At 49.4% G+C, this 13488-nt stretch overlaps 1 protein-coding gene and 1 long non-coding RNA gene across 6 annotated transcripts in view; both read right to left on the reverse strand.

Annotated features, from left to right (window-relative positions):
- Positions 1-13488, reverse strand: part of Sel1l3 (SEL1L family member 3) — a 97944-nt gene that overhangs the window by 24274 nt on the left and 60182 nt on the right. For all 5 annotated transcript variants that reach the window (XM_078021157.1, XM_078021160.1, XM_078021159.1 and 2 more), the window contains exons 12-16: positions 12370-12489; positions 10522-10662; positions 6420-6482; positions 3108-3284; positions 742-869 (exon numbers count right to left, since the gene is read on the reverse strand). In XM_078021157.1, coding sequence (XP_077877283.1) covers positions 742-869; positions 3108-3284; positions 6420-6482; positions 10522-10662; positions 12370-12489 — 629 coding nt within the window. The remainder of the gene's footprint in view (positions 1-741; positions 870-3107; positions 3285-6419; positions 6483-10521; positions 10663-12369; positions 12490-13488) is intronic.
- Positions 9074-10515, reverse strand: LOC144366642 (uncharacterized). Its single transcript, XR_013425741.1, has 2 exons — positions 9650-10515; positions 9074-9403 (listed from the first exon to the last, which is right to left on the reverse strand). It is a non-coding gene; the product is annotated as an uncharacterized LOC144366642 (long non-coding RNA).

Below are 13488 nucleotides of genomic sequence, written 5' to 3' on the forward strand. Positions count from 1 at the left end.
GGAGATCAAGTACCTACAAAGAGATGAGAATATACAGCTAAGCAAATAAACAACGATAAGAAACGATTACTGTCGTATAGAATAGAAAAGTTTTGCAAGGAAAAAAAAAGCAACCGTAATATTCTGCATGGTTCAGCCACTGACGGCATTTACATGGATGCAATGATGTGAACTCTGATACTGAGCTGACCCCCAACATATGCTCATTGGGAAGATGAGAGCTGGCAGGACGTGTGAGCGTGTGGGACAGTGGGAGGTGGCAGAGGCACAGAGGGCTGCAGCCTTGTCTCTCCCCGGGGCATCACTAGACAAAGCCCATGTACCAAGGCACAGTGGAATCTGCCTGCTGTTTAGAGAGAAGCCAGAGAGAAGGAATAAAAGATTGAAAGTGATTTACTCCAGGGAGCAGGAAACAGAGGCTGGGGGGTGGGGTGGGGTGGGATGGGGGTAGTGAGCAGGATTCCCTGCCTTTCCTTGTCAATTTTTTTTTCTTATTTCTAATTTAGAAAATTTTAAATTTTGTCCTTATTAATTAATTTGGCGCTTTAACCTACATGCCTGTATAATTGATAAAAATCATTTTAAAAATGCAAAAAAAGGGAGGGAGGGAGGGCGAGGGGAAAGGAAAAGAAAAGAAAAAGAAAGAAAGAAAAGGAAGAGGAAAAGGAAGTCCATCTTCTCAGGCTCGGTGAGCGGAGGACATGGATTTTCCGTCACGGGCGACACTTGACAGATTCTTACACAACCGCTTTCTCGGGATCCCTCGGGAAGGTGTCCAGGTTGCCTGTGATATAGTAGAGAGAACACCACAAGGTCCCTTCGATGTGTCCCCCTTGCGCAGCCTTATGGAAATATTCACCAGCTAAAGTCTGCAGGGAGAGACAAACAGACGTCACTGTCATTAGCGAAAGGTCCCCTGGCAGCGCTGGTCTCACCAAAGCCAAGGTGGTGCAGTGCTTGAAGTCCGATATTATCACTGGCTTGAAACTTCTGATACTTGAGAAAACCAGGTCAAGCCATAGTTCCAGGAAGACAGCTCATCACCGAAGCCAGCCTCCGGGATGTAGGACCTCGCCCAAAGCTATTCTGTTGATTAAGTTTAGCCAGGAGGGACAACGACAGGTGAAGGAGGGCACCACTGCCTTCTCATTTGATCCTCACATAACCCCTGCGCGCTCCACCAGGACTGTATCAGGAGTCACACCAGGTGAAAATTCAAACATTTGCTTTCCTAACCTTGCTCAATACCTTGCTTCAAACTCCTGTACGAAAACTGCATTTCCAGTAGGAAGGTGAGAATTAGAAAATGACAATAAAAAATCGTCACTCACAGATGTGTGGGAGGCTCACCAGACATTTGCAATGCATAAAAATATCTGCCTCGTGGGCAATCAGACGGAGGCGGAGGGAAAAAAGAAAACAAACACTTAGATGGGGGTTCGTACTTCCCCTGATTAACATGATTCTTTGGAGGCAGTTTGCTATTATTTTTAAAAGCATGGGCTTGCGAGGCGGGCCGACTGGGGTTCAAATCCCAGCTCTGCTCTTGATGAGCTCTGTGGCCTTGGGCTTCTCCGTTAATCTCTCCAAACATCATTTTCTGCAATTGTAAAATGTGGCTGCTGATTGTCCCTAGCGGGAAAGTTTGGAGTGAGAATTAAATAGAACACCATATTCGCAAGGCTTAGCCCGGTGCTTCACAGAGAATAAGCTTCCAATCCACTCTCCTGACCCCGCCAGCTCTGGTAGCCCCAGTCTCGCCCACTCCCACCAATGCTACCTCCCTTCTCCCATCTCAATAAATGCCAAACACCTCCCGCCTCTCATGCCCCACAGCCCGCCCACCTGCAAACCCTGTCCCCTCGTCCTTCAGATCTGTAGATGCCTTCCCTGACATGACCCTGTGCTGGCCGCTGCCCCCTCTCGCTGGGACTCAACTGCTCCCACCCTGCTCTGTCTTCAGTATCTGCTGGGACCCAGGAGGAGGCTCTTCAATCGCAGCCTGTCACGTCCCTCCAAGACTGTCAGCGGTTCAGCAAAGGCTGAGTCAGGTGGCCTGGTCAGCGCGTGCTTGGCCTCTCTCCATCTGTCCTGCTTTCTGCTCCTGCTGTCCTGGCTTCCCTGCGGTTCCTCTCGCACACCAAGCCTACTTCCCTCTCGGGGCCTTTGTCCTGTGACCTCCTTCTGGAATGTTCTCCCTGACAGCCCCAGGTCTCCTTTGGGAGGCTGTCACTTCACCAGAGAGGCCTTCCCTGGTCTCCCTTAAAAAACAGTCTCCCTCACAGTCCTCCCTCCGGCCCTCCTCTCTGTTTTATTCTTTCCCATAATACTTTCTCCACTTGCCCTGTGGTCAGATATCTTTTTTTTCCTTTCCCTCCTACTGAAAGCAAAACTTCACGTGAGCAGGGACTGTTTTGCCTGCTCCGTGTCCTTACTGCCCAGAAACGTGCCTGCTGTAGGTGGGTGGCCAATAAACGCAGTGGGATACGATGGAGCTGGGGGTATTGTCACCATATCGATAGGATTTTAACACAGGGGCTCCATTTCCCACAGAGTCCAGGCCCCGGCTCGACTACACACACGACTCCAAGTTACTCAACCCTCAGTTGCCTCCTCCATAAAATGGACAGGATCAGAGCAGACATTTCAGAGGGACACAAGCCTACACAGTGCCACGCGGGGCACAGAGGAAGGGCTGAGAGGCACCGAGGACGCCAGAACTTTCGTTATCATGAGGTCTGGCCTCACATGGGCACCCCACCTGGACTTGGGCTTCTAGTAGGATCAGTCCCAGCTTTCACCCTCAGCCTGGGTCACGTCCTCCTCTGGCCCTGCTCCAGCCGCCTTCCTCCGTGGACCCTGCACTGGCCTTCGCTGTGTTTCCTCTCCACGTGGCACACGTGGCACCTGGCTGAACACCTGCCTTTGCTCTTCACTCTCTTCCTAAGGGCACTCTGAGCTCCTCGAGAACAGGGCCTGTCTCAGGTGACATCCTCATGCCTTCCCCTCCTGGTGCCTAGTCCAAGTTTGGCCCAGAGGACGCCTTTCATCCACACATCAAGGCAGGGGGACTGTCCAGCTGCAGTGCTGGTCTCCAGGCTGCTCACCAGATTCCTCCCAGAAACTCCTGGGAAAATGCCATCCAAATACAGGACTCCAAGATTGTACGACGCGTCTGGGTTCCCCATTTCTTCTGCTTTTAACCAGTACTTTGCTGCTTTGGCGTAATTTTTCTTGAATTTGTGGTAATACCATCCCAGGCCATTGACGGCCTGATGCAATCCCTGAATTTTTAGAACAAGAAAGAAATTATTATTATTATTATTTTTTGAATGAAATCTAAAGAGATGCAGAAGTAACTGCTGTGAAACATTCTGCCCAAGTTTGAGCAAAACCTTCTCTTTCTCTTTTTTTGGGGCAGATGGCGTTCAAGAAAAGCTAAGCACTAGAAAACATGAGTTGGCCTGAGAGACTTCCCAGGTGGGTTCTGCCCCGCTGCTGCTAGGATTTCAGCCTTCCAGCTCCGCGGTGAGGCTGGCCCCCAAATCACCACTCAGCGCCTGGGGCCCTGAGGCAACGCCCTTGCCTACACTAGCCTCCACTGCCCGGCGGGATCAGCGGTGCCCTTGAAATTCCTGAGTACCTGACTGTGGCGGGAGACCTGGAACCTGCAGCTGGGATGGTTTCTAGGTGATCCACCTGCCCATCTGTTGATTGCTCGGCCCTGACACCAACAGCCCCTTGGAGGGATGCAGCTGCCACAGCCCTCGTGCAGAGCATTGGTGTTTTGTGACTGCTGGGCTTCCCCGTTTCTGGTTGGGCTGAAGCAGAAGGGCCGAGTAGAGAGGAGGAGGGCTTCTGACCCTGCTGAGCTCAGGAGCTGGCGCTGGGGAGGGGCCACTCCAGCCTGGAGCCCACGTACCTACTGAATGCATCCCATGAAGCACGGGCTGTGCTCACACTGCCATGGAAGCTCAGGGGCCCTGGTGGGGCCTCCCTCCCACCCAGGAGACCCCTGCGTGCACACCTGGCCACAGAGTGCACACCTGGCCAGAGAGCGCTCTCATTCCTCTTTCTCACCTGACCCACGAAACCATGAAAACCAACAGCAAAGAACAATGTGAGGGTCAGACAGTGGCCTCTCGGCAGTGGACTTGTGAAGTCAGAATCTAAGTTGGAACCACATCTCTTTTTTACTCCCCTTTCCCCAGTGAAGACCAGGTGTCTCTAAAGAGCAGGTGACAGGGTTCTTGCCTGTAGCCCGGTCAGTCAGCAGAGGCCTAGAAGGCCATGCCTTCTAGTGTTTATGTTTTAATCTGGGGTCAGGAAGTTCTGGAGAACAAACTAGCAGAGCCCAATGGAGTGGAAGCTCCCTGAGGGTTGGGACTTCAGTTTTTATCCCAGACACAGAGCAGGCGCTCAGTACATACCTGCTGGATGAATCGGAGCGCTTTGAATGCCAATGAGAATCAAAAGGGATTCCAAACTCTATGCCCTTAGGATGGAGAGTGGGGTTTGGACTCATAGGCTACCAAGTACCCACCCTGAGAGTGCCACTTGGGAATTTCAAGGCCATTGACCCAATCATGGAAGCATTCTTCTTGAGCCTGTGACGAGGTAAGCTCCCAGTAAATACTGTAGAATGCGTTTATGAAGTAATAGACCAGGTCACAAGTGACGAGAGTCTGCTTTGGGATATACCCACAGAAGGGACCCATGGAAATGACTTTTGCAGTTCTTAACTCAAGTGACCTTAGATGTATTCAGAGATACCTGCCACTGACCAAAAACTTTTCCAAACTGCTCCTCTCGGAATTGGTTTTGGGCTTAGGGGTCCAGAAGAAATTCTGTCTTATTGCTTAGTACTTAGACTTTGCCTAAGTACATTTACTCGGTTGGATCAACAAGATCTGCCTCTGTGTGACTTCTAATTCCAAAAATCAACTATACGCAACCTTTACCACAGTCCCTGACAAATAGTAGGGCCTTAAGAAATCCTTGCTGAATGAATGAATGAGAATCACAAAGCACTTTGAAGAACATGACTATGCCAGACCTCAAAACTACATTTCCCCAATAAGTTCTGCAAAAAAAAAAAAAAAAAATCTATTCAAAATAAAGCAGATTAGACTTTAATTCACCACTAGAGACCTGAAGAGGTGAAAATTTCACACCTGTGAAACCCATCACTATCCCACTTTAGAATATTCTGGGACCAGTACTCTAAATGACCACCATTACGCTCCTGTTCTATTTCTGCCCTATACTTTCTGTCAGGTCAGGAGCAGGTGTGCACACTGGCAAGTCCCTCTTCTTGGGCCATGTGTCCTCTGAACAACTCCCATTCCGAGGAGAGTCTCTGCAGGGTCTTATTTTGGGCTCCACTTTCCTGCTCTGGGGAACAGGACATTCTGTCCCCGCCCAGGGAAAAGTAAACAGGGATAGAAAGTCAATAAGGTTGCTTCAGGAGTCTCCATAGATAAGGCCATCATTTGCAGCCTTGGGAACAGAGGCACATCCAAGAGTCACAGGGTATAAAGTGTCCTGTCAATGCCAGGTGCAATGGCACATGCCTATAATCCCAGTAACTTGGGAGGCTGAGGCAGGAAGGTCATAAGTTTGATTCCAGCTTTAGCAACTTAGCAAGAGACCCTACTCAAAAGAAGAAGCGGAAAAAGGGCTGGGGATGCAGCTCGGTAGTAGAGCAACCCGGGGATCAATTCCCAGAACTGAAAAAAGAAATCCAATTAAGATGTAGAATTAGAGTGGTTTCTACAAATCTATTAGTTTGCAAATCTGTATGCAGGCTCATGTGAGTGTATGTGTGTGAGTATGCATGCATTGTGTGTGTGTGTGTGTGTGTGTGCGCACGTGCGTGCGCCTCCTCTCAAGAGCTTTCATAACCTCCTTTCTGTAGTGCTACATAGAATCTGGCTCATAGCATTAGAGTGAAAAATAGGGACAAAAGCAAAATAATTTCTAAACCTGCTAATAACCTTGGTAAACAGTCCCCTTATCAAAGCCCAAGAAGCTAATGGGAATTGGACAGGACGGGGTTAACCTCCTAAAGAATTAGACTTTTGGTTTTCCTAATTCATTGGCGTTTACACCATTCAATTTCAAGGAGCCCCCGCTGCTTGTTATCAGGGCAGCTCATGATTATAATTTTAGCCTTCAAACAAAATCAGCCTGAATTCTATTGACTGGAAGGTGAATTCAGCTTTTGAATCCGACTGTCCCCATTGTGGCTGGATTCTGTGTGTGCAGCAACTCAAAAATGATGAACTGCTGCAGCCGGGACCCTGCCCGTCCCACCTCCAGTAGGAAGAGCTGCCTTTTCCCTCAGCCTCTGAGTGCGGGGGTGCAGGGGTGCAGGGGTGCAGGGGTGCACTGCTCCCTCCCACAGGTGCCCGAGGTACCTTGAAAGCTGCTTTCTTCATCAGCTCCAGGGCCAGCCGTCTGTTCTTTTTCACTCCTTGACCCTAAACATTGATAAACAGCAATAATCATCAGGAAAATCAACTATGTGCACTGACAAGCGTCATATAAAATCCTTACAAATAAACCCTCATCCTAATTAAGATCATCCTAATTAAGAAGTCCACCTTAAACATTTCCATGCTCAGCACTGATAGTCTCCATCGCCACCAACACCGCCATCGTCATCATTAGGATTTTGCTCATATTTGTGGAACAGAGGCAGCAAACCTCAACCTCCCAGCTTAGCATCGGTACAAAATCCCCCTTGATCCCCGTGTGAATCATTTTCCCGACACCCCCCGGGTCCTGTCGGGAGAAGCCAGGAATCGGGTTAACTGTGTTTGGTCTCCTGGATGCTTTCCTCCGGGATTATCTAGTATGCCAGCCAGACAAAGCACGTTATCTGGGTTGGACAGTCAAGAGTTATTGGGCAGTTGCTGGTAGCCTCCTTGGTCCTGGCTCCAGACCCCAGGGTGTGACGCTGTGGCTTCACAAGCAGCTTGAGAACCTGCTGCGAAGGAGATAGGACCCTGTGAAATTGGTTGCCCCAGAGGCAAGCGACAGACATTATCAAGGTTCTTCCAGCAAAATCATGATTTTCCAGAAGAGTTGGTTTATCCTTCTGCAGAGACATGGTCTCTGAAGCTCTTGTTACCAGAAAGGAACTCCGTGGCCCAGGCTGAGGTGTCTGCAAGACCACGTGCAAAGTGGTGGGTCTGAGAGGTCTCTGGGGACACAAGTCTGACAGGGAAGACGCCGGGCACAGGGAGCGAGTTGGCAACGCTGCTGCTCCAAACTCACGGAGAAGTCCAACACCCTCAATCCTCCAGGGGCCTCATGGGGTCTATTACTATTTGGACCTGGAATGTCCCCCCAAAGCTCACGTGTTGAAAGCCTGGGCCCCAATGCAGAAGGTTCGGAGGTGGGGGCTTTCAGGCAATGCCTGGATCCTGAAGATCCAATTAATGGGATGATGGATTAATCCACGGATAGCAGAAAGGACGAGCGGGAGATGGGATCTAGTTGAAGAAGTAGGTCACCCGAGGCGCGCCGTCCCTCTTCCCTCCCTCTGTCTCTCTTTCATCTTTCTGCTTCCCACCTGCCCTGTGCTGGGCGGCATTCCCCCACCATGCCCTTCTGCCATGTTTGTGAGATGGTGTCAGCTGACCACAGATTGAGACCCAGGGAACGGTAAGCCAAAATAAAGCTCTCCTCCTCTAAGTTGCTTTAGTCAGGCATTTTGGTCACGGCCATGCAAAACTGACGAACACAGGGTCCTTTGGACTTAGACAAAGTCAACAGGGTCACCTGTGAGGTGAACGTGAGAGGCTTTTGCAGGAATGCAGCTATTAGCTCAAGCAAATGGAGGCGGCACTAAAAAGTGCTCCTGGGTTGACTAACATGGGCCACCAGAGTCCTATCATCATGGCAGCCCACCAGAGATGACACTGTCATTCCCACCCAAGAAGCCTCTGAGAGTCACACACTGTGTGAAGCCCAGAGCCAGGGTTTGGACCCAGGCAAGTGAACTTCTGAGTCCAAGCTTGTAACAGTTACTCTCATTCTCTCCTATCCATTTCAGCTCTGTGGTGAGAAAGTACAGTGATTCATAATCTCCTGCAGGAAACAGGAAACACCTAAGGTAGGCTGGACTCTGTATTTTCCAGGACCCCAAATAACATTATGAATGGAACTAAAGGTGAAATTATATGTACCAAGTTTCGACTAGACTTTAGCTTACCTACTTAATAAAACTGATGGGCTGAAGCAAAGGAGATGATGGAAATATTTTTCAGAAGTGCACCATTACTTCACTTAATTACAGAAGAAGAGGAAAGAGAAGGACACAGAAGGACATTTGGAATAACTGGATAGGGAATGGGGTAACCTTTTTTTGGACTGCTGGAAAGGCATCAGAAAAGCCAGAATCACAGAATGGTAAAACCTGGTTGAGCTCAAAGCTTATCTTCTTCAATTTTCTGTTTTGAAGGAATAAAAGTGGGGCCCAGAGAAGCTGGCTGGTGCAAATCTATAGAGTCACAGCCACAATCGCAACCCAGATATTTCAGTTTCTCAGGCAGGGATGTTTCCCGTGTACTTGCTATTTAATCAGAAGTGGGATGGCTTCTTGCACAAAGCACTGTGCACAAATCTGAGTAGTATTGGAAATTGTTAAATGTGGGAAATTTCAAGTCCTGGCACAGAGTGAGTCTCAGCAATTATCTACTGTTGCTACAGTCAAAGTCAAGGCTTCATCCTCCTGTGGATGCAAATGGGATGCACCTGACTGCCTGGGACTCTCCACAGCTACCATCCTGGTGCCATCTTTGCACACAATGACTTAGGTGCCCCCACACTGCCAAATGTGTCAAGGACACAGCTGTTCTTTACATTTGGAAAACCCATTTTCCACTGGGTTCTTTCACATAGAATACACTGGGAAAAGCCTCTTAGCTAGAGGTGAAAATCTTCCCTGAGATTCTGATAAAGGGCTTCCTGCATCCCACCCAGAGATAACTTAGCTAGGATGCAAGAAAACAAAACAACAACAAAAAAGCTTTCAGGTTTGGGAAATCAGAACGGAGAAAACATGTCACCAGCAGAATCATTTATTTATGTACGGGCCTTTCCCTCTCAATAGCTCCTAGAACAGAAATAATGTCTGATGCATGCCTTTATCATTTCACAATTTGCACAGTGACCAGTCCCAACTCTGTGGGCAGGTATTTCTTCTCTGTCCTCTGCTCTCCCCTCCAGTGTCTGCGCCCCCTGAGGCCAGGGATGTGACTCATGCACCCATATGTCCCTCCACCTCGTGCAGAGTCTGGCACTTTGTCAGCCCTGAGTAGATGCCTGCTGAATAAACACACGGATGCATTGGCATATGGCGAAGATTCAAACAATTTCTATGTTGATTTGATGCCTGGAAAGAGAAGAAGGTCCAGGCTCTCAATTTGGAAACCATAACAACCAATAGCATTTCAGGCTTTGATGGGGTTTAGAGGGTAGAAATGTAGCAAAAGTCATGGTTGTTAATCAGTAAGTGTCCGCAGCTGTGGTTCTGGAGATGTGCCTTGCCATGTGAATACACCTCCTTGTTCGAAGACACTCACTTTTAGGGGCAGCTGCATTCTTTGGGCATGGAAATAAGGACCAGGGGTTTCCTTACCACAGCCAAAGTGTTCTGTTTTTCCAAGGTAGGTGAATTTATGACTCTCTGTTTGGGGGTGAAGAGCACAGATTGGGAAGCCAGTCTGCCTGGATCCTTATCCCAGTCCAAAATGTTCATCTGGGTAACCTTGGGTAAGTGACAAAATCTTCCTGTGCCTCTGTTTCCACAAATATAAACTATGATCATAATACACCTAGGCTCCCGCCTTATACACTGTCTGTGAAGATTAAAGGCATTAATTCACCTAAGCGCAATCAATGAGTGTGAATGATTATTCTTTTGTATAAGGTACACACATTTCAAAGTTCTCCAAGCTCATTGATCATGTTATCGCATTCAATCCATGACCGTGACCTTGTCTCATGAGATGAGATGGTTCCAAGGACATTCAGGTTGGGACTGTAACATCTCTGTCGGTCTCCTGGATTCTTCCCAGGCCCTTCTCCTTATTCTTCCACAGGTTCAAAACCAAGATCTTTGTTTTCTTTGGTGGGATTGGTGAGATGGGGCCCCAACCCACACTTTGTTGAAGCAGCAATTCACTGAGAACGCTGGTGACCAAGTGCAGTACCTGCTGTCTGGCAGCCCTGCACCAACCCATAAAACGGGAGGTCTCCCTGGAAGGCCACAGCTTTTGAAAAGTACAGAGAATCCAGGTGACACATGTAAGATTAACAGTAAAAAATGCAGCCAGCGAAATGCTGTGCCCCTGCCTCTTTCGGCAGTACCCCTCTCCATCGGGAGTGACAGAGGCGTGGGCTAACTCCTTCCACCACAGACTCCAGGTTTGCCTGCCTGACCCTGGAAACTGCTCAGGAAGGCTGGGCAGTACAACCGCACCACTCCAGGACAGACCAAGTGGTTCTTACCTTGAATAACACAATGGCGTAGTCGTAGATTAGCGCGGGATCCTCGGTCTCCAGGGCTCCCTTGGCGTACCACTCGATGGCGGCTTCGGGATTCTTGGTCACACCTTGCTGCCCCCAGAACAGCATCTGGGCCAGTCGTTGCTTAAAGACAATAGCAATTTACAACAGTGCCTTTCCTGTTTAAATCCTAATGTAAGACTTAATATTGGGGGCAAACCTGGTTTAAAATGTTTTTTGTGGAGAACGAGGAATCAGAGAGACACACTCTGTCTTCAGTGATGGGGGCAGGGCGGGGGGAGAGCCTGAAGGTGGATTTGTATTAATACAGCCCCCAACAGTGCTGCCTCTGTGTGTGTGTGTGTGTGTGTGTGTGTGTGTGTGTGTGTTTACTGCTGTGTGTGTGTTTGCTGGCATCTAGGGCCAGAGCTGGACAGAACTCGGCCCACATTTCACAACTCTCTTTTTCTTGTCTAATGCCCACTCCTTCGGGAGGTTCTGCTATCTTTCTGGACCAGTGATCACCATGGAGATGTCTACAAATCTCCATTGCTCCGCGATCCCTCTAGAGCACCGAGCACAGCTCCCGTCCTGTCATCTGCGGATGGATCCACCATCACAGTCAAGGCTGGGAGCTGTGGAGCAGCGAGACCCTCAAGATCTTTTTGATCTTCCTCCCTGTACCCCCGCCCCTCGTAGAAGTTCACAGAAACTTCTCTGCCAAGAGTTTCTGAAGCAAAGAAGAAAGAAGTATCCCTTGTCAGGGAGGCGATGTCAGTGGAATTTCCAAAACCACACACTGGACTTCTCAGACCTGGGGAGACGCAGCTCAAGGCCAGATGCCAAAGACAGGGGCTGGGTCTGCGGGCAGCCTGGCCCCATGGCTCCCTTCCTGCTCTGTCTGTCATCTCCTTCTCTTTCCTTTTCCCCCCAGATACTTTCATCTTCCAGCAAGGTATCTGCCGACCTGCTGGGGGGATCTGTAGGAGGGCGGGAGGCCCATTCCACAGGAGGCCCTGAGCAGGTGGCTTTGTTAATATCTTTCATTCTCTTTTTTCTTTCCTTTCCCCCTAGCTGCTCCTCTGTCTGCTTAGCGGCTGCTGGGCTCTGGGTGCACTCAGCAAAGGCAGGATCCCTCGGGGAGGAAGGAGGCTCCCTTCCCATGCAGTCACCTGGGCAGGCTGCTGGGGGGGACAGCACTCTTCACAGTGAAATCTAAGCAAGGAATGAGACAGAGGACCCTGCCCCAGTGTGCTGCCCTTCCTTGCACATCTCAAAAGTCCATTTAAAGAACACGAGATAGTTGAGCGACAAGGTCGACTCGTTTGGCTTGACACACCGTAATGATTTTCTATTGTTCTTCCAGCTGAATACCTGGGCTTCTTTTCAAAGCCCATCTAATTTCTCCTGAACCCAAGATGCTTCTTGTTTTCTATCTGATGCATCCAACATATCTGAAAGGAACCTGCAGGGCTGCTCACAAAGACTGTGGTGCTCTCCTTCTGGGTGGCCACTAGGACGGCACTCTGTCCCACCGGACGTCACGAGCAGCCATGTGACTTGCTTTGCCAGTGAAACAACAGTAGCGACCTGTGCCACTTCTAAGCAGAGGCCTTAGGAGCCAGCCTGGCCCTGCTGCAACGGCTTTGGAAGCATATGTGGAAAAGCCTTGGTCAGCCAGGGCTCCAAGGGACCGAGAGAGCAGAGCCCTGGCCAGGCCCCGCTGGACAAGAAAGCCTGTGTTGTGAGCCAGAAAGACACTGGGTTGTTTCGAGCCCCGGAGGTTTGAGAGGTTTTGATGGCCTGATCCACCACGGCCAGTGGGATGTCTGGGACGGGGAAGCGTTTTACCTGGGCTGCTGCGTTGCCTCGCGAGGCTTCGTGCTTCAGCCACATGAAGACGTCCCCATCTTCTTTGGTTTGCACCTTGAGTATTTCATCATCTTTTAGTCTAATGGTTTCAACATATGCCTAAAAGGAAGGAAGGAAAGAATAAGGGAAGGAAGGAAGGGAGGGAGGGAGGGAGGAAGGAAGGAAAGACGGACAGGCAGACAAACCCATATGCTATGGGCATGCAAAAGACCTGAGGGTATTTTTAAGGCAGCAGTCAGTTGCTCCAGCACAAACTACGTGAATAACCGAAACCGGAGGCGACCCACCATGTCCCAAGACCACATTCTTTTTAAACAAACGTATTCTGTCTCACATCGCCACACGCGTGTGTGTTCCTATCAAAGTGTTTGCTTTGAGAGGCCAGACTTTTTTTTCCCGCTTCCACTTCTAATATTCAAGCTTGTTTGGCAGTCCATCTGGTAGCACAAATTTCAGAGCCAGAAATCACACACACACACACACACACACACACAGCCTCAAAAAAGGTAAATCAATATTTTCTGAATATGACCTTAGTTTTTAATCCCAAAGTATTACTATCCTGCATGACTAACCCTTTTTATTTTCAGGCTCAGCTTCAAATATCTTTGGGCTATTTCCAAAAATTTGAAAATCTACTCTGAAAAGAAGAAGGCATGTTAATTCTCAGAACTGGAGAAAGAATGTTCTGGAGGCTCTACAGATGGACCCAAAGGGAGAGTTCATGAAGTGTTTTGAATTTGCACACAGCCTTTGAAGAAAATACGATTCATTTTGATGCATGAATTTTGGCTGTTCATTAGAAGTCTGGTCCCATTGTTCCAGGCTCCCCCTGCCCCCCCCCCCACAGGATGACCCTGGGCCAGTGCCAGGAGGGGATCCTGAAGAGCACTTTCCATGCCCAGCACTTGTCGCAGGCAGGTGCTGAGGACTTGGGAAAGAAGCATCAAAGCCCAGGGGCCCAGGCCTGGTTTCCCTTCTGACTTCGTTGGTAGTTTAGGAAATATGCAGAGTCCCTGACTCTGGGCCACAGCCCCAGTCCTTCTGTGTCTCCCAGCGGCTCCTGCACTGTGCCTGTGGAGGCAGGTCCCCTTCAGG

The sequence above is a fragment of the Ictidomys tridecemlineatus genome, chromosome 9 (assembly GCF_052094955.1).
Source record: "Ictidomys tridecemlineatus isolate mIctTri1 chromosome 9, mIctTri1.hap1, whole genome shotgun sequence".
In the NCBI taxonomy this organism is placed as follows: Eukaryota; Metazoa; Chordata; class Mammalia; order Rodentia; family Sciuridae; genus Ictidomys; species Ictidomys tridecemlineatus.